General features: G+C 43.5%; 1 protein-coding gene across 3 annotated transcripts in view; it reads left to right on the top strand.

Annotated features, from left to right (window-relative positions):
* The window catches only part of LOC143292508 (integrator complex subunit 1-like), a 59979-nt gene that overhangs the window by 17780 nt on the left and 21026 nt on the right, over positions 1 to 21173 (top strand). For all 3 annotated transcript variants that reach the window (XM_076602858.1, XM_076602857.1, XM_076602856.1), the window contains exons 19-32: positions 68 to 180; positions 961 to 1090; positions 1904 to 2080; positions 3703 to 3852; positions 5700 to 5870; positions 6513 to 6617; positions 8927 to 9094; positions 12863 to 12974; positions 14719 to 14886; positions 17159 to 17410; positions 19105 to 19229; positions 19779 to 19838; positions 20447 to 20500; positions 20966 to 21061. In XM_076602858.1, coding sequence (XP_076458973.1) covers positions 68 to 180; positions 961 to 1090; positions 1904 to 2080; positions 3703 to 3852; positions 5700 to 5870; positions 6513 to 6617; positions 8927 to 9094; positions 12863 to 12974; positions 14719 to 14886; positions 17159 to 17410; positions 19105 to 19229; positions 19779 to 19838; positions 20447 to 20500; positions 20966 to 21061 — 1881 coding nt within the window. The remainder of the gene's footprint in view (positions 1 to 67; positions 181 to 960; positions 1091 to 1903; positions 2081 to 3702; positions 3853 to 5699; positions 5871 to 6512; positions 6618 to 8926; positions 9095 to 12862; positions 12975 to 14718; positions 14887 to 17158; positions 17411 to 19104; positions 19230 to 19778; positions 19839 to 20446; positions 20501 to 20965; positions 21062 to 21173) is intronic.

Raw genomic sequence — 21173 nt, 5'->3', positions numbered from 1 at the left:
CCTGGCAGTTGAATGTATACAAATGGTGAAGCTTTTTTTATCAGCATGTTGCGTGATGATGTTTCAGGTGATCCAGCAGGAGATTCCCAAGATCCTGGAGTTTGAGAGTCACCTGGCGGGATCGACCATCACCCAGCAGACCAGTCACCTGGTGCATCAGCTGGTTTCTCTCGACCCCTGGTAAGTCCTCATTCTCTGTCAGGCAGCCTGTGCTGAAACTTAGCAAACGTTTCTGAACACCACAGAAGTAACATTTGCTGCGGGACTGTGCTGATGTTACTGTCAATAGAAGATGCATGTTCTGCATAAAGGTAGGTAGGTTAGATGAACAACACAGAAGTAATATTTAATGCGTGGCTGTGCTGATGTTACTGTCAATAGAAGATGCATGTTCTGCATAAAGGTAGGTAGGTTAGATGAACACCACAGAAGTGACATTAAATGCAGGGCTGTACAGATTTTACAGTCAGCTGAAGACACACGTGTATATGTTTGACAGCATGCTGTGATATGATTTTAAAAAAAAATTCACAGGAAAAAGTACAATGTGCTATGATGTGATTTTGAAAAGATTGACTCAGAAATAAATGCAGGGTCTCCTAATGGGGTCACAGACTGTCCTGTTTGTTCTCTCTCTGTCTTGTGGTCACTTTGCTTCACTGTCAGTTTCCATCTTTACAATCTTCTTGTCCCAATGTGTGCTCTTTTCTTCTGCCTTGTCACACTTGTTTTGTTCGGAAAGTAGCAACTCAACAGATCCATCCTGAAAAAACCTGTTCCACAAATCTTTTGATGTAGCTGCCAACAACACAGATTGTATTAATTATGGTGATCTGGATGAGTTTTGCTCATGTATTATGAGCTTAAGAAAACTTGCATCTTGTGAATGTATGTCCTGTAGTGGATGATTGTGTCATGTACATGCTATGTATCATGATAACATCACTTGCTATGTTACAGTGGCATCCCTCGTACCGCCCCTCAAAATGTGCTTGACTCATTCAGCCAACTCAACAGCATGTACAAGATTGGACAGATGCTATGTCGAAGTCGAAAACCAGATTTTCTGTTGGACATCATCCAGAAACAGGTTTGGAAAGTCCCCTTGGACATCTTTTCATCTCTCCAAGAATGAAATAAGATCAGAAAGTTTGGCAGATAAATTTAAGTCTTACTTTCTACAGTTTGGCAGATCAGTTTTAGTTTGACTTGGTTTTTATTTCCACAGGGAGAAAATCAGTAATATTGTGCAACTTATAAAGAAGTATTTATTAATCATTACTTCGTTCAAAATGTGAGATAAGAAACTTATGCTAGTTGGAGAAGAGTCAGGTTTGTTTGGTTGAGAAGCCATGTCTGTTTGTGCTTGCTTGTGTGCTGGTACATGATATGAACTTGTTTTTGGAGTCTCTGTACCAGCACTTAGCAGAAAGATGCCTGTTGCCTGTCAATTAGCATTGTGGTTATATTAGAAAGAATTAAAGCACACTCTTGGGTCAATCAGCTTCTGTTACTTTTCTGTCTGTTAGACTTCTGTCTTTAAAAAATCCTAAGAGTCCAACCTGGACAACAAACCACAAAGTAGAAAGGCTCAGTGAGTGATTTAGAGTATGCGGACACAGTAGTAAATCCATGTCCTGATGATTTTATTTTCTTAATTAAAGTAGAATATGCTATGCATATATAGTTACCTTCAGTTTGCTTGAGCAAGAAATGCACAGAATTTACCAGTAATGCTAAAAACTGAAAAATAAAGGATAATCATTTTCAGGTGGAAAAAGCTGGGGGCAGTGCTTTCCTGTGCATTTGGGATTATTGCCCATTATTAACTTGACGGGCTGAACACATTGTTGGGGAAAAGAGAAAGGAGGAGAAGAAATACTTGATGAAGCCTATGTTGCAGGGAACGTCCAAGTCCATGTCGTGGTTGGCTGAACTGGTGGAGGCAAGTGAGGGGTCACTGCACATGCTGCCTGTGCAGTGCCTGTGCGAGTTTCTCCTGCATGACCCACGGGAGATCGCGCTGCCCGATCATGGGGATGAGGAGACCAACAAGGCGGAGAGACACCGGCTGAAACTGGTGAGGGGTTTTTGGGTCCAAGTTGGGTGGTGGTATTCTGAAAATTGTTGTAAAGGAAAGTGGTTTTTCTCTCAGGGAGTGGTAGTTTTTTTTTTGGAGGGGGTGTGGGGGGGAGGGGTTGAAGGGGGGTGGGGACCAGTTGTTTAGACCCAAGTTTTGACCCACAGCCAACAGAGCTGGAGGGATCTGGTGAACAGTTATTTTGTATGGCACCCCAGCGTCACTTGTGTTACGAACATTATATCTCTGTGTGTATGGCAGTGTGTTGTGTGCTGTGGTTACCACTGTGCCCGTAAGTGTGTTGTGTATTATGGTCATTATCACTGTGTCTGTGCAGTGTGTGTGTATAGCGATCTTTATCACTGTGTTTATGGCAGTGTATGTGCATTATTGACATTGTATGTATAGTTGTGTGTTGTGTATTACTATCGTCATCACTGTGTGTTTGTGAGAGAGTTTTATGTTTTGATCACTATCACTGTTGCATCAAGGCGGCCAGTACTGTTTTCATGTATCTAAGGAGCCTTCTCTCAGCATGTTTTATTTCAGCCTCTGGGATACATAACTTTACAACGCATTTACCAATGACATTTGGCGTGCAAGGCTTACATCAGTAATACATGTGAGACGTTGTGTTTGTGTAGGATGGTATGTTGTGTATTGCGATCACTGTCAGTGTGTGTATGGCATGGTGTTGTGACCTTATGCCATGGTCACTGTATGTATATTCTGGTGTGACCTAACATGATGACTGTGTGTATGATATGTTATGACCTGACGTCATGATTGTGTACGACTTTGTGTTGTGACCTGCCATCATGATAACGGTATGTATGACATTGTGTTGTGACCTAAGATCATGATTACTGTGTGTACAACATTGTGTTGTGACCTGACATCATGATTACTGTGTGTACAACATTGTGTTGTGACCTAAGATCATGATTACTGTGTGTACAACATTGTGTTGTGACCTGACATCATGATTGCTGTGTGTACAACCTTGTGTTGTGACCTGACATGATTATTGTGTGTACAACATTGTATAAGACACTAAGGCCACGATGACTGTATGTGTAAGACATGGTGTGTACAAATCTGACACCATGATTATCATGTGTATGTGCATGACATTGTGAATGACACTGACACCATGATCAGTGTGTGTACGACATTGATTGTGTGTGATACTGATACCATGATCAGTGTGTGTACAGCATTGTGTATGACACTGACGCATTGATCTCTTTGTGTTCGACACTGACGCCATGATCAATCCATGTACGATATTGTGTATGACACCGATGCTATGATGAATGTATGTTCAACATTGTGCATGACACTGACGCCATGGTCACTGTATATACAACATTGTGAACGACCCTGAAGCCATGATCACTGTGTGTAAGACATCGTGTACGACACTGATGTCATGATGCACTGTGTGTATGACATTGTGTACAACACTGACACCATGATGCACTGTGTGTATGACATTGTGTACAACACTGACACCATGATTACTGTGTATATAACACTGCATACGATACTAATGCTGTGATTAATGTGAGTACGACATTGTTTACAACACTGACGCCGTGATCACTGTGTGTGTGTGACAGCGGATTCGCAAGCACCGGCAGTTGCTGAGCGAGCTGCAGGAGTTGGTGCACAGTTCCCCGGACAGCACGACCACCATGTTTGACGTCCTCACCTACTTCCTGCAGCGCCTCGCCTCCAGCCAAGTGGCCACCCGACAGCAGGCCATCAAGGTCAGCGTGGCACAAGGGCTGGTTCAGTTTGTTTCTCCAGGAGACATCACCGCGTTTGGACAAATCCGTATACACTACACCACATCTGCTAGGCAGATGCCTGACCAGCAGCATAACGCAATGCTCTTAGTCAGGCCCTAAGTGCATGCATCTATTTGTTTACCTAATTGGCCTATTTGTTTACCTATCAGGGTGGATTTCTTTTGTTGCTGTGAGTTTGTTTTTTTTTTTCCAACGCGCCAAGTGCGTGCTGCACGCGGGACCTCTGTTTATCATTTCATCTGAATGACCAGACAGTCAGTATGATTTTCCAGTCAAACTTGGGAGTTAGGGTGAGACCAGGAATCAAAACCAGACACTCATGAACCCTGTATTTGCAGATAAACATCTTGGCCATTCTGCCACTTCCCTCCCCATGACGGGTTGGCATGAGGGAACTGGTGTTTTTCTGTTGATTTTTATTCTGTGAGCAAATAGGATGTGACATTCAGAATTGTTATTGTATGATTGAAAAGGATGTGATATGCAGATTTTTTTTTTTAATTGAATGAACAAACTAGATGTGATGTGCAGCTAAATGGCTTTGTTGCCATCAAGATCAAGTTGTTTTCAAGTTGGCAATTTGTGATACATTTGGATTTAATGTCAACACCCACCTCTTGTGATATGACTGATAAGGAATGTGGAATGGAGGAAGGAGAGCCATGTAACATTACACTGACACCACCACAATGACAACAACACATTAAGATTGGCAGTGAAAATGCTAGTTTTTATGTTGGGCTTGTTTGAAATTCAGACTCACAACCTTTTCAGTGTGAGCAGCTGAGCAGACCAGGCACCCAATGTGTATCTTGTCAGATAATTATACAGTCTGAAAATAAGAATATGTACATGAACATGGAAAGAAATTGCTGCTGTTAGAAATATGTGAAAGCAGTCGCTAAAATTGGTTTTTATAGAAAAGTTACAAGTGAAGGAAAAAAAAAGATAATAAAAGACAAATGTATCATTTGTTGAGGGCATAAGAAGAGAGAAACAGCGTTCAGACCAGTGAAATGAGGCACAGACTAGCACTCACTTTCTGGTCTGTACAGTCACACTGCATACAGTGTTACGGACAGACTTTACCTCCCGGGCTGACCTGTTCTTCCCACTAAAGACAATCTCTGGACTGTTTCCCTCTGAGAGAGACACATTGAGAGAGAGGGATCCTGGCTTTCCAGCTTTGTCAGAACCTGTACAGTATGAAATAGTGCTTGTCCTGCATGCTTGGCAAGTGTTCTGTGATGCCACATGTTGCCACTTCTGGAGATTTCTGCAATGAAAATAGAAGTGATTCGTTTTGTTTTATCTTAGTTTTTAGATGTGAAAAAATGAGAAAGGTGTTTGGTATTTTTTAAAGTAAAGAAAACTTCGGAATCATTCCTTGCTTTTCCCATTTAAGCATTTATGATGTCATCCAAATTGCTTTCTGTTGTTTTGTTTCCATTAAATACATGTGTATAGATAAGGAAACTGGACCGGGAAGAGGGAGTGGTGGGGATGGGGGGCAGTTAAGAAAAAGGTAGGTTTAAAGGCCAGACTTGAAAGAGATGAGTGCAGAGATTAGATGAAAAAGACAATATTATGATTATTATTGTTATTATGATTATTATTGATACCTATATAGTGCCTATCTTCAGTCAGAGACCAAACTGTAAGGGCTTAACAAACATGGACTCAGTTGCACAACAGGCTGCCTACCTGGGTAGAGCTGAGTAACAGCTGCCATTAGGCACTCATCATTAGTACCCTGTGTCATTCAGTCAGGATTCCATCATGTTTTCCATGCGGCGTGGTTGCAGGGGTTGTCCATGGTGATAACGCAGCCTGGTGGCGGTGAGGAGGAGCCCATGGAGGTGGAAGGGGAGAGCAGTCAGAGCAGGAGGAATCCTCACGACTGGCTGCTGAAGCACATGCCGTCCCTGCCCATGTTCCCCCACGTCAAGGCCCAGCTGTGTGAGGCACTCAGACAGGTCAGATGATATGATGATGATATGGATACTTATCTTGTGCCTATCCTCGGTCAGAGACTCAAGCTCTAAGCACTTTACAAACATGGGGTCATTTGCACAACAGGCTGCCTACCTGCGTAGAGCCGACTGACGGTGGGAGTGAGAGAGTTGTTGGGTCAGGGGTTTGTTGATCTGCAGTGTGAAGTTGGAGGAGTGCTGGGAGATGTGTGTTTGTGTGTGTGTGTGTTTTTGTGTATATGTGTGTGTGTTTGTGTGTATGTTTGTGTGTATATGTGTGTGTGTTTGTGCTTGTGTCAAGGCCCAGCTGCATGAGGCGCTCAGACAGTTCAGATGGTGGTGGGAGTCAGGTATCCAGTTGCCTGTGTTTTCTGTGTGTGGGCCTGTCAGGTGTTTCAATTACCTGATTTTCTGTGTGTATACCTGTCAGGTGTTCCAGTTACATGATTTTTTTTTTCTGTGTGTATACCTGTCACGTGTTCCAGTTACATGATTTTTTTTTCTGTGTGTATACCTGTCAGGTGTTCCAGTTACATGATTTTTTTTTTCTGTGTGTATACCTGTCGGGTGTTCCTGTTACATGATTTTTTTTTTCTGTGTGTATACCTGTCAGGTGTTCCAGTTACCTGTTTCATCTGTGTGTAGGCCTGCCAGGTGGAGACAGACCCTCAGCTGATCAACAGCTACATCATCTTCCTGTCCCTGCATGCCATGGACCAGAGTCTGCACATCCTGGACGATCTGGCACTGGTGAGGGTAGTTCCCTTGATCGTGGCATGGAAAGACTTCATGATCGGTGTCATGGATAGCATACAGACAGACAGCAGAGATAACATTGATGTGCAAATACTGACTTATAGTGAGATATAGCATGCAGACAGCAGATATAACATTGATGCACAAATACTGACTTATAGTGAGATATGGCATGCAGATAGACAGCAGATACATTGATGTGCAAATACTGACTTACAGCAAGATAGATAGGATGATACATTTTAATTCATCAGGCAGACACATGGTTGGATTATAAACAAACAAACGAATAGGGACAATTGGAGAATATGAAAAAAAGGGAAGTTGTTTCCTGACTGTCAGGTATGAAGGAAAGAAAACAGTCTGCAGTAATTCTGGCTACAGATTTGGCAGGAGATTAGTTGCCAGTGAGGACAGTTGCAATAGATAAAGCATAGGACTTTCAGTGTATGGGTCCTGGGTTCGGGCCCATTATCAGAGTGTGGTGGATAAAGAGTTACAACTGGTTTCTCATACCTATCAAGTCGACATTTGTGCAGACATGCAAGTGTCTTACTCCCTCATGTGTGTACACAAAAGTTGACATGTGCACATTAAGTGTTCCATTGTCTGTGTCAGCATTCAGTTGGTTCTGGAAACATAATATAGTAATAATGATAAGAAGAATAAGAATAAAATGCAGGTTTATATAGTGCTGTACCCACTTGTCAGATGGGGCTCACTGCACTTTGCAATGAAATGAACAAAGTTAAGACTGAGTGACATAAAATATGTACAAGGTCAACCCAGTCTCATGTGACTTTGACTAAAATATTTAAGAATAAGTGACATAAAAATATGTAAATCAACACAGACAGCATCACAGTCTCAAATCACACAAGCACAAATCACAGCAAAACAAAGCACATCACATTCACCATAGTCAAAAATAAACACCAAGGAACCAGGCATCACAAAAAACACACCAAAATCATCACAAATGCATACAATCAACACAAAGAGCACATCCAGCAATAAGATTACAGCAAGCGTATACAGATGGAAAAGGTGTGTTTTGAGTGCTGTCTTGAATGCAGGTGTTGGGGTGTAATGGTGGTGTGACCCACAATTACACTGTTTAGGTACGATAAAAGAAAAGGAACGTTCACAATAAATTTTTGTACGAATCTTTGGAATAGACAGTGTGTGCTTGTCATTTGAAGAATGGAATTGTCTGGATGGTGAATAGACAGAAAGTAGATCCGAAAGATAGACAGGACAAGAATCAGTGAAGAAATTGTGACAGAGGACTGAGGGTTTGTATTGTATTCATGCTTGAATGGGGAGCCAGTGAAGGGAAGCGAGTAGGGGAGTGATGTGTTAATGTTTCTTAACTTTTAGAGCGAGTCCTGTCGCAGAGTTTTGAACTTTTTTAAGTTTGTCATCACAGTGTTAGGGGGCAGCCAACAAGAAGAGCATTTCCATAATCTAATCTAGATAGAACAAAAGTACAAACCAAAGTCTTGGTGGTTTCTGTGGTTAAATATTGGTGAATGGAGCTGATCTGACGGAGTGCTGCATACGCTAACCTACAAATGTGGTTGATGTGTATGTCAAGTGTCATGTCATCTGAAAGCAAGTACCCTAGATTGCATGCAGATACTGAGAAAGATACGTCTAAGGTTCCTACCAGGATAGATGAAGGCTTTGGCAAGTCAGAAAAAGAGCGCTTTGAGTGAATGAGAAGTGCCTCTGTTTTATTATCATTTAGTTTTATTATCATCCATGATTTGACATCTGTGATGCATGACTGTAAAGTCTTCATGGTTTGACGTATTTCTGTAGGGTGACGTCTGCGAAAGATTGATTGGAAACAAAGTGACTTTGGATGAGTGTATGAAGAGGTTTGGTGCACATGATGAAGAGTGTGGGACCTGAGACAGAACCCTGTGAAACTCGAACAAAACATGCAGTGGTTGTGATGTGAGAAGCATGAACACGCCTGGCATGAATACCTCCCACTCCCCCACACCCCCAGAAAAACATGTTATGGCTGCCAGAATGGCAGGCTAAAAATGATCATACACATGAAACTTCTACATGTGAGTGAACATGGGACTTGCAGCCCCAAAATGCAGGAAGAACACAAAGAGTGAAACAGTTTATTAGTTGGTCAGATAAATGGATATGGATGGTTTTGATAAAAAAAAAAAAATAAGAAAAAAGTGTGCTGTTATAGGCACAGCTTTTTGGCAGATTTTGTGCTCATTTTGCAAAGGCATTCTAAACTGGGAATGATTATCATTATCATTATCATCATGCAGGACGTGAGTCAGCTGATCGTGGAGCGGAACTCTGTGATGACCCACATCCTGCCGGACCTGCCGACGGAGCACAGCGTGGACTATGACCGCAGCCAGGAGGCCTTCCTGCTGCTCTTCTACACGTACCTGTCCAAGGCCCGGCGCCAGGAGAAGGGAGAGTACTCATGGGTATGTGCGTAGGGTTTTCCTTGTGTTTGGAAAGTACTGTGCTGCATTGTACTGTACTGTACTGTACTGTACTGTACTGTACTGTGCTATACTGTACTGTACTGTGCTGTACTTTGCTATAATGTACTGAACTGTACTGTACTGTACTGCACTGCACTGCACTGCACTGCATTGTACTGTACTGTACTGTACTGCACTGTACTGTACTGCATTGTACTTGTACTTTACTGTACTGCACTGCACTGTACTGCACTGTACTGTACTATACTATATTGTACTGTACTGCACTGCACTACACTGCACTGTACTGTACTGTACTGTACTCTACTGTACTCTACTCTACTCTACTGTACAGTACTCTACTGCATTGTACTTGTACTTTACTTCACTGCACTGTACTGTACTATACTATATTGTACTGTACTGTACTGCACTGCACTGCACTGCACTGTACTTGTACTGTACTGCACTGCACTGTACTCTACTGCACTGCACTGTACTCTACTGCACTGTACTGTACTGTACTGTACTGTACTGTACTGCACTGCACTGTACTGCACTGCACTGTACGGTACTGTACTGTACTGTACTGCACTGCACTGCACAGTACTGCACTGCACTGTACTGTACGGTACTGCACTGTACTGTACTGCACTGCACTGTACTGTACGGTACTGCACTGTACTGTACTGCACTGCACTGTACTGCACTGCACTGTACTGTACGGTACTGCACTGTACTCTACTGCACTGCACTGTACTGTACTGTACTGTACTGTACTGTACTGCACTGTACTCTACTGCACTGCACTGTACTGCACTGTACTGCACTGCACTGCACTGTACTGTACTGTACTGTACTGTACTGTACTGTACTGTACTGCACCGTACTCTACTGCACTGCACTGTACTGCACTGTACTGCACTGCACTGCACTGCACTGTACTGCACTGTACTGTACTGCACTGCACTGTACTGCACTGCACTGTACTGTACGGTACTGCACTGTACTCTACTGCACTGCACTGTACTGTACTGTACTGTACTGTACTGTACGGTACTGCACTGTACTCTACTGCACTGCACTGTACTGCACTGTACTGCACTGCACTGCACTGTACTGTACTGCACTGCACTGCACTGTACTTGTACTGCACTGTACTGTACTGTACTGTACGGTACTGCACTGCACTGTACTTGTACTGCACTGTACTGCACTGCACTGCACTGTACTGTACTGCACTGTACTGTACTTGTACTGCACTGTACTGCACTGCACTGCACTGTACTTGTACTGCACTGTACTGCACTGCACTGCACTGCACTGTACTTGTACTGCACTGTACTGCACTGCACTGCACTGCACTGCACTGTACTTGTACTTGTACTGCACTGTACTGCACTGCACTGCACTGCACTGTACTGCACTGCACTGTACTGTACTGCACTGCACTGCACTGTACTGTACTGTACTGCACTGCACTGTACTGTACTGTATTTGCACTGCACTGCAATGTACTTATACTGTACTGCACTGTACTGTACTGCACTGCACTGCACTGTACTGTACTTGCTCTGCACTGCACTGTACTTGCACTGTACATGTACTGTATTGCACTGCACTGTGTTCTATTGAATTGTATTGTTTTGTATCACTTTTTTGTCAAATCAGGTATCTCTGTGTGAAATTCAGGTTGTTCTCCCAGCGGAGAGTGCATTGCTACAGTGCAGTGCCACCATTTTTCTTTCTTTTTTTTCGTTCTATCTGTGAGTGTATTTGTTTTGCTATTAAAGTGGATTTTTATTTGGAATTTTGCCAGGGACTACTCTCTTCTTGCTCTTGGTTCTTTTACCTGCACTAAGTGTATGCTGTACATGGGGCCAAAGTTTAGCGTCTCATCTGAATGACTAGCATCCAGACTACCACTTGAGGTCAAGTGGAGGGGGAGAAAAATCTGGAGAGTTGGATTTGAACCTCTCACTTCCGAGGCAGATGCTTTACCAGTTGGCCGTGACACCACGTCTTATCTCATTTTCTCTTGTCTGTGGGGTTCTGTGGGTTAGGAAATACAGAACACAGACTACATGGAGTGATGGCCTAGAGGTAATGCATCCGCCTATGAAGCGAGAGAATCTGAGCATGCTGGTTCGAATCACAGTTCAGCTACTGATATTTTCTCCCCCTTCACTAGACCTTGAGTGGTGGTCTGGACGCTAGTCATTCGGATGAGACAATAAACCGAGGTCCCGTGTGCGGCATGTACTTAGCGCTTGTAAAAGAACCCACAGCAACAAAAGGGTTGCTCCTGGCAAAATTCTGTAGAAAAATCCATTTCAGTAAGAAAAACAAATAAAACTGCACACAGGAAAAAATTTTTAAAAAATGGGTGCCACTGTGGCATAGCAAAATGCTCTCCCTGGGGGAGAGCAGCCTGAATTTCACACAGATCAATCTGTTGTGATAAAAAGAAATACAAATTATACTACGTTATCAGAAATGCATTTGTGGTGTCTGTTATGTACACAGTGTATGAGAATCACAGTCAAAAAGTCAAGTGACAAATAGAGACTCAGTGTCTATCTCAAGATGAATCTTCATTGAATTTATATGGTACTGGTTGTAATATTCCTAAAGAGGATGAGTTGGTGGTTTAGTATAATTTTTCTTGTTGATATATGTCTATTTTCATTCTTCTTTTATTAGGTTGTTGTGTTCCAGTTGTTGCTAGAGTGGATGCATCTCTTTGATTTGCTGTTTTTCATTGCTTTTTTTTTATTGTTGCTTTTTTTAGATTCTAGAAATAGTAGACCAGTCAGTTATTTGATAATGGTTTTCTTGTTGACTGATTTACTGGCGTTCTTATCATTAATTGTTAAAATGTTACTAGCATGGATGAAGTGTGTTGGTAGATTTACTGTCATTCTTTTTAATTCATAAATCATTATTGCTGGCATGGATAAAACTCTTATTTTTTTCAAATTAGAAACGATAGCATTTATCATGCAATACACATTCACTAAAAGCACTACTTTTTGCTGAAATAAAACTGTTTATCGTGTAATATGTGTTCAATAAAAAGGCTAGTTGCTGAAAAAAAGTTTTTATATGCAATATATATTCAATAAAAAGACAAAGTTGTTGCTGAAAATAATTGCTTATCATGCAATACGTATTTTGTAAAAAGACAATTTGTGCTGAATTTTTTTTTTATTGTGCAATAAATGGTCAATAAGAAAACTAGTTTTTGCATGAAAAATTTTTTTTTGGTGCAATGTCTTCTTCATTCGTGGACTGCAACTCCCATGTTCACCTGTACCTGAGTGGGCTTTTTCATGTGTGACTGTTTTCACCCCACTGTGTAGGCAGCCATACTCCGTTTTTGGGGGTGAGCATGCTGGGTATGATTTTATTTTCCATAACCCACCAAACGTTGACATGGATTACAGGATCTTTAACATGCATATTTGATCTTCTGCTTGTGTATACACATAAAGGGGGTTCAGGCACAAGCAGGTCTGCACATGTATTGACCTGGGAGATCAGAAAAATCTCCACCCTTTACTCTTCAGGCGCCGTTACTGAGATTTGAACCTGGGATCTGCGGAATGAAAGTCCAAGGCTTGAACCACTCGGCAGTTGCACCCGTCTGGAGCAATATATATATTGAACAAAAAGACAAGTGGTTGCTGAAAGAAAGTGTTATTGTGCAGTACACATGAATTATAAAGACTAGTTGGTGAAAAAAAAGTGTAGTTGTTGCTGTTTCAGTCAAACACCCAGGACCAGATCATCCTGCAGTGGAAGTCCGGGGAGGCAGCCACCATGCACATTCTGGTGGTACATGCCATGGTCATCATCCTCTCCTATGGTCTGCCCACAGGTATGACTGCTTGATATGTCAGTGTGTGTGTGTGTGTTTGTGTGTGTGTGTGTGTACTTGTGTGCATGTGTGCGTGTGTGTGCTTGTGTGTGTGTGTGTGTGTGTGTGTGTGTGTGTGTGCGCTTGTGTATGTGTGTGTGTATGTGTACTTGTGTGCGTGTGTGTGTTCTTGTGTGCATATGTGTGTATGTGTGCGCGTGTGTGTGTGTGTGTGTGTGTGTGTGTGTGTGTGTGTGTGTGTGTACTCACACATGTGCAAGCGTGTGTTTTATGTGCGTGCAGCCAGCACCATACAATAAAGAGCTTGATAATGCACTGAAAAAACAAACAAATGAAAATTGATGAAGACTGAATACCGATAACCAGGATATACGCACATCTCTTTCACCAGTGGCCTAGCAGACAATTTTTATTTTTTTTTTTTTTTATTCAGTTTGGCTTTGTGTTTAGTATGAAAAATTTTCAGCCTGGTTTGGAGAAAGCCAGGAAAAAAGAATGGAATTCTGTTTGGTCCCATCTGTAGGGAGATGCTGGCAGAATCGGTTGGCCCTCTGAACCAACGCCCCCTGGTGATCAGGGTTCAAGGCCACACTTTTCGCAGCGTGGTGTTGTGTCCTTGCAAAAGGCCCTTTACTCAGATTTTCCCCTCTCCGCCCGGCTGTGAATGGGTACATGACAGGTTGGGGGAAGGTTTGAATGGCAGAAATAGAGGATTGGGCCTCACCTTCATTTTGCTGAGCCCTAGACACAGTGACAGTGGATATGAGTGCACTGCCCTGAGGCTGTATTCAAGACAAAATTCATTTTGCATTAAGTTAACATTTGACATGGTAGGGACCTGCAGGTACAGTTGACCTTGAAGGTGTAATCTTTGTGGTCAAGACGAGCGGTGCACTCCGGCAGCTAACCCATTGTCTAAAAATCCCTGTGATTTCCTTCTTTGTATGCTCTTTTACTTCTCACTGCACCACAGTTCAGAGCATTTGTATTTGTATTTGTATTTCTCTTTTTGTCGCAACAGATTTCTCTATGTGAAATTCGGGCTGCTCTCCCTAGGGAGAGCGTGTCGCTACACTACAGCGCCACCCTTTTTTTTTTCTTTTTTTTTCCCCTGCGTGCAGTTTGTTTGTTTTTTCCTATTGAAGTGGATTTTTCTACAGAATTTTGCCAGGAACAACCCTTTTGTTGCCGTGGGTTCTTTTACGTGCGCTAAGTGCATGCTGCACATGGGACCTCGGTTTATCGTCTCATCCGAATGACTAGCGTCCAGACCACCACTCAGGGTCTAGTGGAGGGGGAGAAAATATCGGTGGCTGAGCTGTGATTCGAACCAGCGCGCTTAGATTCTCTCACTTCCTAGGCGGATGCGTTACCTCTAGGCCATCACTCCATTGTTGAGAGAATTAGCAAAATACGTGCTGTCCCCAAAGCACGCCTGTTTTTTTTTTCAGCAAAAACAACGCTACTACAGGATCCACAATTTTTACCTCTGCTTTGCAGGCAGTCACCCTTAGCAGGTAGTAAGGGCAAATTTGCCTTTGGGTTTGAAGACCCGCGGGTAGACTCCAGTGTTCCTGAATACCACTGACCCTCGGGCAGTTTGCCTTGTCTCAGGCAGTTATGCTGGCAGGTATACATTTATCCGCAGGCACGATGGCCATACAAGGCTCTGGGATCTTGAATCTTGGACCTTATTTTTTTTTTTTTTTGATAACTGTGGGAACCCTGCGATTTCCTGTGGCAGACCCGAAGACGCAGGCGATGTACCGGAGCCTGCTGGAGATCTGGTTCCCCTGCAAGGAGAGCATGCCCAAGGCCTTCCTGCTGGACACCTCCGAAGAGGCCCTGCTGCTCCCTGACTGGCTCAAGCTGCGCATGATCCGCTCCTCAGAGCCACGCCTGGTGGAGGCTGGTGAGGGTTCTGGTGTGTGTGGATGTGGTACAGGCATGTTTGGATGTGGTGCAAGTGTGTGTGGATGTGGTACAGGCATGTGTGGACATGGTGTGGGTGTGTGTGGATGTGGTGCGAGTGTGTGTGGATGTGGTGCAGGTGTGTGTGGATATGGTGCAGGTGTGTGTGTGGATGTGGTGCGAGTGTGTGTGGATGTGGTGCAGGTGTGTGTGGATATGGTGCAGGTGTGTGTGTGGATGTGGTGCGAGTGTGTGTGTGGATGTGGGTGTGTGTGGATGTGGTGCAGGTGTGTGTGTGGATGTGGTGCAGGTGTGTGTGTGGGTGTGTGTGGATGTGGTGCAGGTGTGTGTGTGTGGATGTGGTGCAGGTGTGTGTGGATATGGTGCAGGTGTGTGTGGATGTGGTGCAGGTGTGTGTGTGGATGTGGTGCAGGTGTGTGTGGATATGGTGCAGGTGTGTGTGGATGTGGTGCAGGTGTGTGTGTGGATGTGGTGCGAGTGTGTGTGGATGTGGTGCAGGTGTGTGTGGATATGGTGCAGGTGTGTGTGTGGATGTGGTGCGAGTGTGTGTGTGGATGTGGTGCAGGTGTGTATGTGGATGTGGTGCGAGTGTGTGTGTGGATGTGGTGCAGGTGTGTGTGTGGATGTGGTGCGAGTGTGTGTGTGGATGTGGTGCAGGTGTGTATGTGGATGTGGTGCGAGTGTGTGTGGATGTAGTGCAGGCGTGTGTAAATGTGGGTCTGTGTGAATGTAGTGCGGGTGTGTGTGAATGTGGGTGTGTATGTGGATGTGGTGTGCGAGGATGTGTGTGTGTGTGGATATGGTTCGGGTGTGTGTGGATGGATGCAGTGCGGGTGTGTGTTGATGTGGTGCGAGTGTTGTGCAGGTGTGTGTGGATGTGGTGCAGATATGTGTGAATGTGGTGCGGATGTGTGTGGATGTGGTGCAGGGGTGTGTGGATGTGGTGCGGGTGTGTGTGGATGTGGTGCAGGCATGTGTGGGTGTGTGGGTGTTGGTGGGTGTGGATGTGTGTGTGTGTGTGTGTGTGTGGATATGATACGGGTATGTGTGGATGTGGTGTGGGGGAGTGTGGGTGTAGTGGGGGTTTGTGTATGTGGTTAGGGTGTGTGTGTGGGGTGAGGCAGAATGTGTGTCTATATGTGTGTGTGAATGTGTGTGTGGTGTATGTGTGTGTTTGTGTTCGCTTATGTGTGTGCATGTATTCACCAATATGACACGGTAAAGCACATTTAACTACACCTACAGAACCAGATCATATGTAAAACACACTTTCTCTTTTCTGGCTTCTTCCTCATGGAACCCACCCCCGTTTCTTGTCCACTATGCTGTTCCTTGCCCTTCTTTCAAAATTTCCTTGAAAACTCATTTATTTCCAGCTATTCAAATTAGTAACTATTTTTTTTTGGTCTTCACTATTACATTTTGTATTAATTTTTCCTTCTATTATTGTTACTATTTTTGAACGTGCACATAGACGGGCGTAATAGTCGAGTGGTTAAAGCGTTGGACTTTCAGTCTGAGGGTCCTGAGTTCGAATCTTGGTAATGGCACATGGAGAGTAAAGGGTGGAGATTTTTCCGATCTCCCAGGTCAACATTATGTGCAGACCTGCTTGTGCCTGAACCCACTTCGTGTGTATACGCAAGCAGAAGATCAAATACGCACATCCTTTAATCCATGTCTGAGTTCGGTGGGTTATGGAAACAAGAACATACCCAGCATGCACACCCCTGAAAACAGAGTATGGCTGCCTAGATGGTGGGGTAAAAATGGTCATACACTTTAGTTTAAAAGCCCACCCGTGTACATACGAGTGAACATGGGTGTTGCAGCCCACGATTGAAGAAGAAGAAATGTGCACATGTTCATGTACCTTGAGTGGCCAGGGTGTGCTTGCATGCATGCGTGTGTGTGTCTACATCTTGTGTGGAGTGGGTGTGGGTTTGTGGGTTGGGACTGGAGTGGGAGGATTTGTGCGTGCAGGTGTATTGCGTGTCTTTTTAGTATGTGTTTTTTTTATATGTCATTGTGCTTTTCATTGTAAATGCCCTGAGGTTTTGTATCATTAGATTGGGCATACCATTATCCTCTTATTATTATAATTATTATTATCATTGTTATTATTATAACTAAACACAGAGTAAAAACAAACTCCCCATGCACGGAGTAAAGCGATAACTTAACCCTTACCTTGGGGTAAAATGGGTTCAAACCCCACTGAACACGCTGTGTGTTTCACACTGTGCCGGCAGCACTGAGCGAGCTGGACCCGCGGCAGATGCTGCTGTTCGTGCAGTCGTTCGGCATCCCCGTGAGCAGCATGAGTCACCTGCTGCTGTACCTGGACGCGGCCACAGAGTCTGACCCTGTGACCCTGATGCAGATTGTGCAGGCCATGAACGACCCCTCCTACATCTCCCGCCTCATCCACATCCAGAGGATGCGGGGTGCTCAGGGCGGCGACAAGTTCTATGGGCTGGTCACTGAGGGGGGCACCATGCCAGGTCTGGATATAGCTTCTTCCGTGTTCTTCCCTTTTTTTTTTGTTGTTGTAGTTTTTGATTATCTAGCCGTATTATATCTGCTTGTATTGATGAGTTTTGTCTTTCATTGCTTTGTTTCAGAGTTATGCATGGGTGTGAAAGGTAGATGTGAAGTGCATTCATTGCAGGAGGTGGAAATGCCATACTTTTTTCCTGCATGTTGTGTAAATAGTATCTTCTCTGTTCTTCCCTTTTTTCTTTGCAGTTTCTCCAGTCTTATTATATCTGCTTTTATTATTTGTTTTGTCTTTCATTGCTTTGTTTCAGAGTTATACATGGGCATGAAAGTTGGGTGTTAAGCACTTTGATATTGCATTTGATGTTGCAGGAGCTGGTATTGGAACTTTTTCCCAGCATTTTGTGTGTGTGTATGGGTGAGTGTGTTTGCATTAGAGAGAGAAAGTCAATGTTTGTATATCAGAAAGATATAAAACAGTGATATGCTGATCAGTATTGGCTGCCTTAACATTTTATACCAGCACACAGCTTTCATTTTTATTTTTTTTAAATTGTGTGTGGTGGTGAGCAAAGGATATTTGGCAGATTGATGTGGTTTACATATTTTGTTGTTGATGATAAATCTATATGATTTACATGCTTTCATTAAAAAAAAATATTTGTCTAAAACCCTCCTTCTTTCAGCCCAGCCCCCATCCCCACTTTGTTTTCTGCATTCAGTTTATTTGGCCTTTTCCCATATCCTTTGATTGCTAGTAACTGGAATGAGGAATGATAAATAATTACTTTTTTAAAAGTATCCTTAAATCTTGATTAGTTTGGCCTGGTGAGTGTTGGTGCTGCTACTCTGACACAGTTTTGCTTCTCTCAGGTTATGAAATTGCCACTGTCAAGTTTAGTTGGAGGATGGCAGGTCTGACACTGGCGTTCCAACCAGAATAGTGATGGGTGTAGACAGACCAAAATGTTTTTAGAGGATGGCAGGTCTGACACTGGCGTTCCAACCAGAATAGTGATGGGTGTAAGACAGACCAAAATGTTTTTAGAGGATGGCAAGTCTGACACTGGCGTTCCAACCAGAATAGTGATGGGTGTAAGACAGACCAAAATGTTTTTCGAGGATGGCAGGTCTGACATTGGCGTTCCAACCAGAATAGTGATGGGTGTAAGACAGACCAAAATGTTATTAGATGATGGCAGGTCTGACATTGGCGTTCCAACCAGAATAGTGATGGGTGTAAGACAGACCAAAATGTTATTAGATGATGGCAGGTCTGACATTGGCGTTCCAACAAGAATAGTGATGGGTGTAAGACAGACCAAAATGTTATTAGAGGATGGCAGGTCTGACATTGCCGTTCCAACCAGAATAGTGATGGGTGTAAGACAGACCAAAATGTTTTTAGAGGATGGCAGGTCTGACATTGCCGTTCCAACCAGAACAGGGGTGAGTGTAAGACAGACCTTGCTAGTCTGGAATAACATTACATAGTGAACAGGCGTGAATGGGTACCTGACTTTGGTCAGGGAAGATTAAAAGCAGGAGAAGGAGAGGATTGGGCCCTGCCTTCCTATGCTGACCCCTAGACACACTGAATATGAATTGACCACTGCTGTGGCTGTAAAGGGTTTTGGGACCTTAACCTTAAGTGAAGTGCTGGTGGCCCTGTTCCTGACGCACGGTTGATGGTTTGCAGCAAACACATCTGAAGAGACAAAGATGGAGGTGGACCGACAGGGCCCCCCCACCTTCCACATTAAGCCTCAGGTCAAGTCTGAGAGTCCTGTGTCCGCCACTGGTCTGTCTGCAGATTTCTTCAAGGTAAACCCACTGTAGTTACAGTAAGCAGTGACATACAACAGCCACAACCACTGAGTGGTTTAAGTGTTGGACTTTGTGGGTTCTGTGTTCAAATTCTGATCGCAGTGCCTGGTGGGTTGTGGGTAGATATTTTTTGTGTTTTTATGATCTCCAAGATCAACAGGTGTGCAGATATACAGGCAGAAAACGACACTGGCATGTTAAAGATCATCCATGCTGGTGTTTGATGGGTTATGCAGACCATGAAAACACAATAGGGTAATGGCTGTGCACATAAATGCCCGCTTGTAATATGTGGTAACAAGGGAGTTACAACCAATGAAAAGAAGATAATGACTTGGGATGTATTCTGGTTCAGTAAAAAAAATCAAAAAAATCATTTCCTTATACTTATTGCACTGGTATAAAAGTGACTGTGACATTGTTAGCTCATGTACAGCCAGCAGTGCTGTTCCAGCATAATAATCCTGTGTGTTGTATGATTGTTGTGTTCCTGCGCCAAGTTTAATTGCCATCTTTATCAAGCTATGGTTGCTGTTATATTTTCAGATGTTCAGTCAAGAGACAAAGCCACAAGAAGCTATGAAGTTGCTTCAGCAGTTGTTGAAGGTAGGAACCTAGAGTTGTCTTGCTTAGTTGTCAGTGCTTTGGTTTCTTACTGTATACGTAGATTCACTGGTTCATAAACTGATAAAAGACTTGGATGAAGGTCAAGTTTATAATTCCATGCAATATGAACAAGATTTTTTTTCTGGCTCATTCCTCTGTGCTCAGTAATTTACCTCTCAGATTCTCCTTATATCTTATTTTAGATTTCCAGATTATGGTCAGCGGTGAAAGAAAGTTTACTGAGAAAATCTTGAGTTTCAAATTGATCTTCATCATTTGATAAGCCAGTCTTGATGGATAAACCTCACAAGCTGTTTGTTGTTTATCCAGATGAAAATGAGCAGTTTTGTTACTATGTTAGGATGGCAGAACATGGAAAGGAACCCTGAATCCCAGTGTGTAAAGATCTGCTTCTTGTCACCAGAGTGTTTATCTGAAGGAAAAGTGCAGTGTGTGTGTGTGTGTGTGTGTGTGTGTGTGTTTGTGTGTGTGTATCTCTGTGTGTGTCTGTGTGTGTCTGTGTGTGAATGCTGACAATTATAGGTGGTGTGTAGGTGGTGCAATGAAGGCATGGAGAGTGCTAATGTCTGGTGGTATTTTGACTCCAGGTGCTGTCAACTGATGGAGCCAGTGCAGCAGCTCTTCTTCAGTCCATTGCACAGGTGAGTATGTTGGAAAATATGCAGTCCTCTATGTGTGTGTGAGTGTGTGCACATGTGTGAGTGTGTGTGTGTGCGCACGCATATGCACATTGGGGTGTAAGTGTGTGCGTCTGAATTTGAGTGTGTGTGTGTGTGTGTGTGTGTGTGGACGCATGCATGAATACACGTTTGTATGTAGAAATTATCAGTGTAAGTGCTCTGTGTAGGTTTCCATGCACACAACACGACCATTTGCGTTAACATTCCTTTGTGTGCTAACATACATCAGAATACATCTTTGCACATGATCACAACCATGAACATCCCTGCATGTGTCAGCATACATGAGTATGCATGAACGTGTGTCATTGAATGACACATTTTCGTCACCTTGATAGATGCATTGATGTTAATGACGGAATAAATACACTAATGTGGACATTTATGTATCTGACAAAGAAGTTGCGGTGTGTGTGTGTGTGTCAGCGACTGGAGGCCGGTGAAGGGAAGGAATTTGTTCAGCAGTTGATGAAGCAGCCAGCCAAGTCCTGCCCTGTCTTCAGGACCTTCATCACCAAACATGTAAGCCTCATTATAAAAAAAAGACATAACGGAGTGGAGTGATGGCCTAGAGGTAACACGTCCGCCTTGGAAGCGAGAGAATCTGAGTGCGCTGGTTCGAATCACGGTTCAG

This window comes from Babylonia areolata, chromosome 18, assembly GCF_041734735.1.
Source record: "Babylonia areolata isolate BAREFJ2019XMU chromosome 18, ASM4173473v1, whole genome shotgun sequence".
Classification (NCBI taxonomy): domain Eukaryota; kingdom Metazoa; phylum Mollusca; class Gastropoda; order Neogastropoda; family Buccinidae; genus Babylonia; species Babylonia areolata.
The sequence above is the reverse complement of the archived record's forward strand: the minus strand, read 5'-3'. Positions and strand labels throughout refer to the sequence as shown.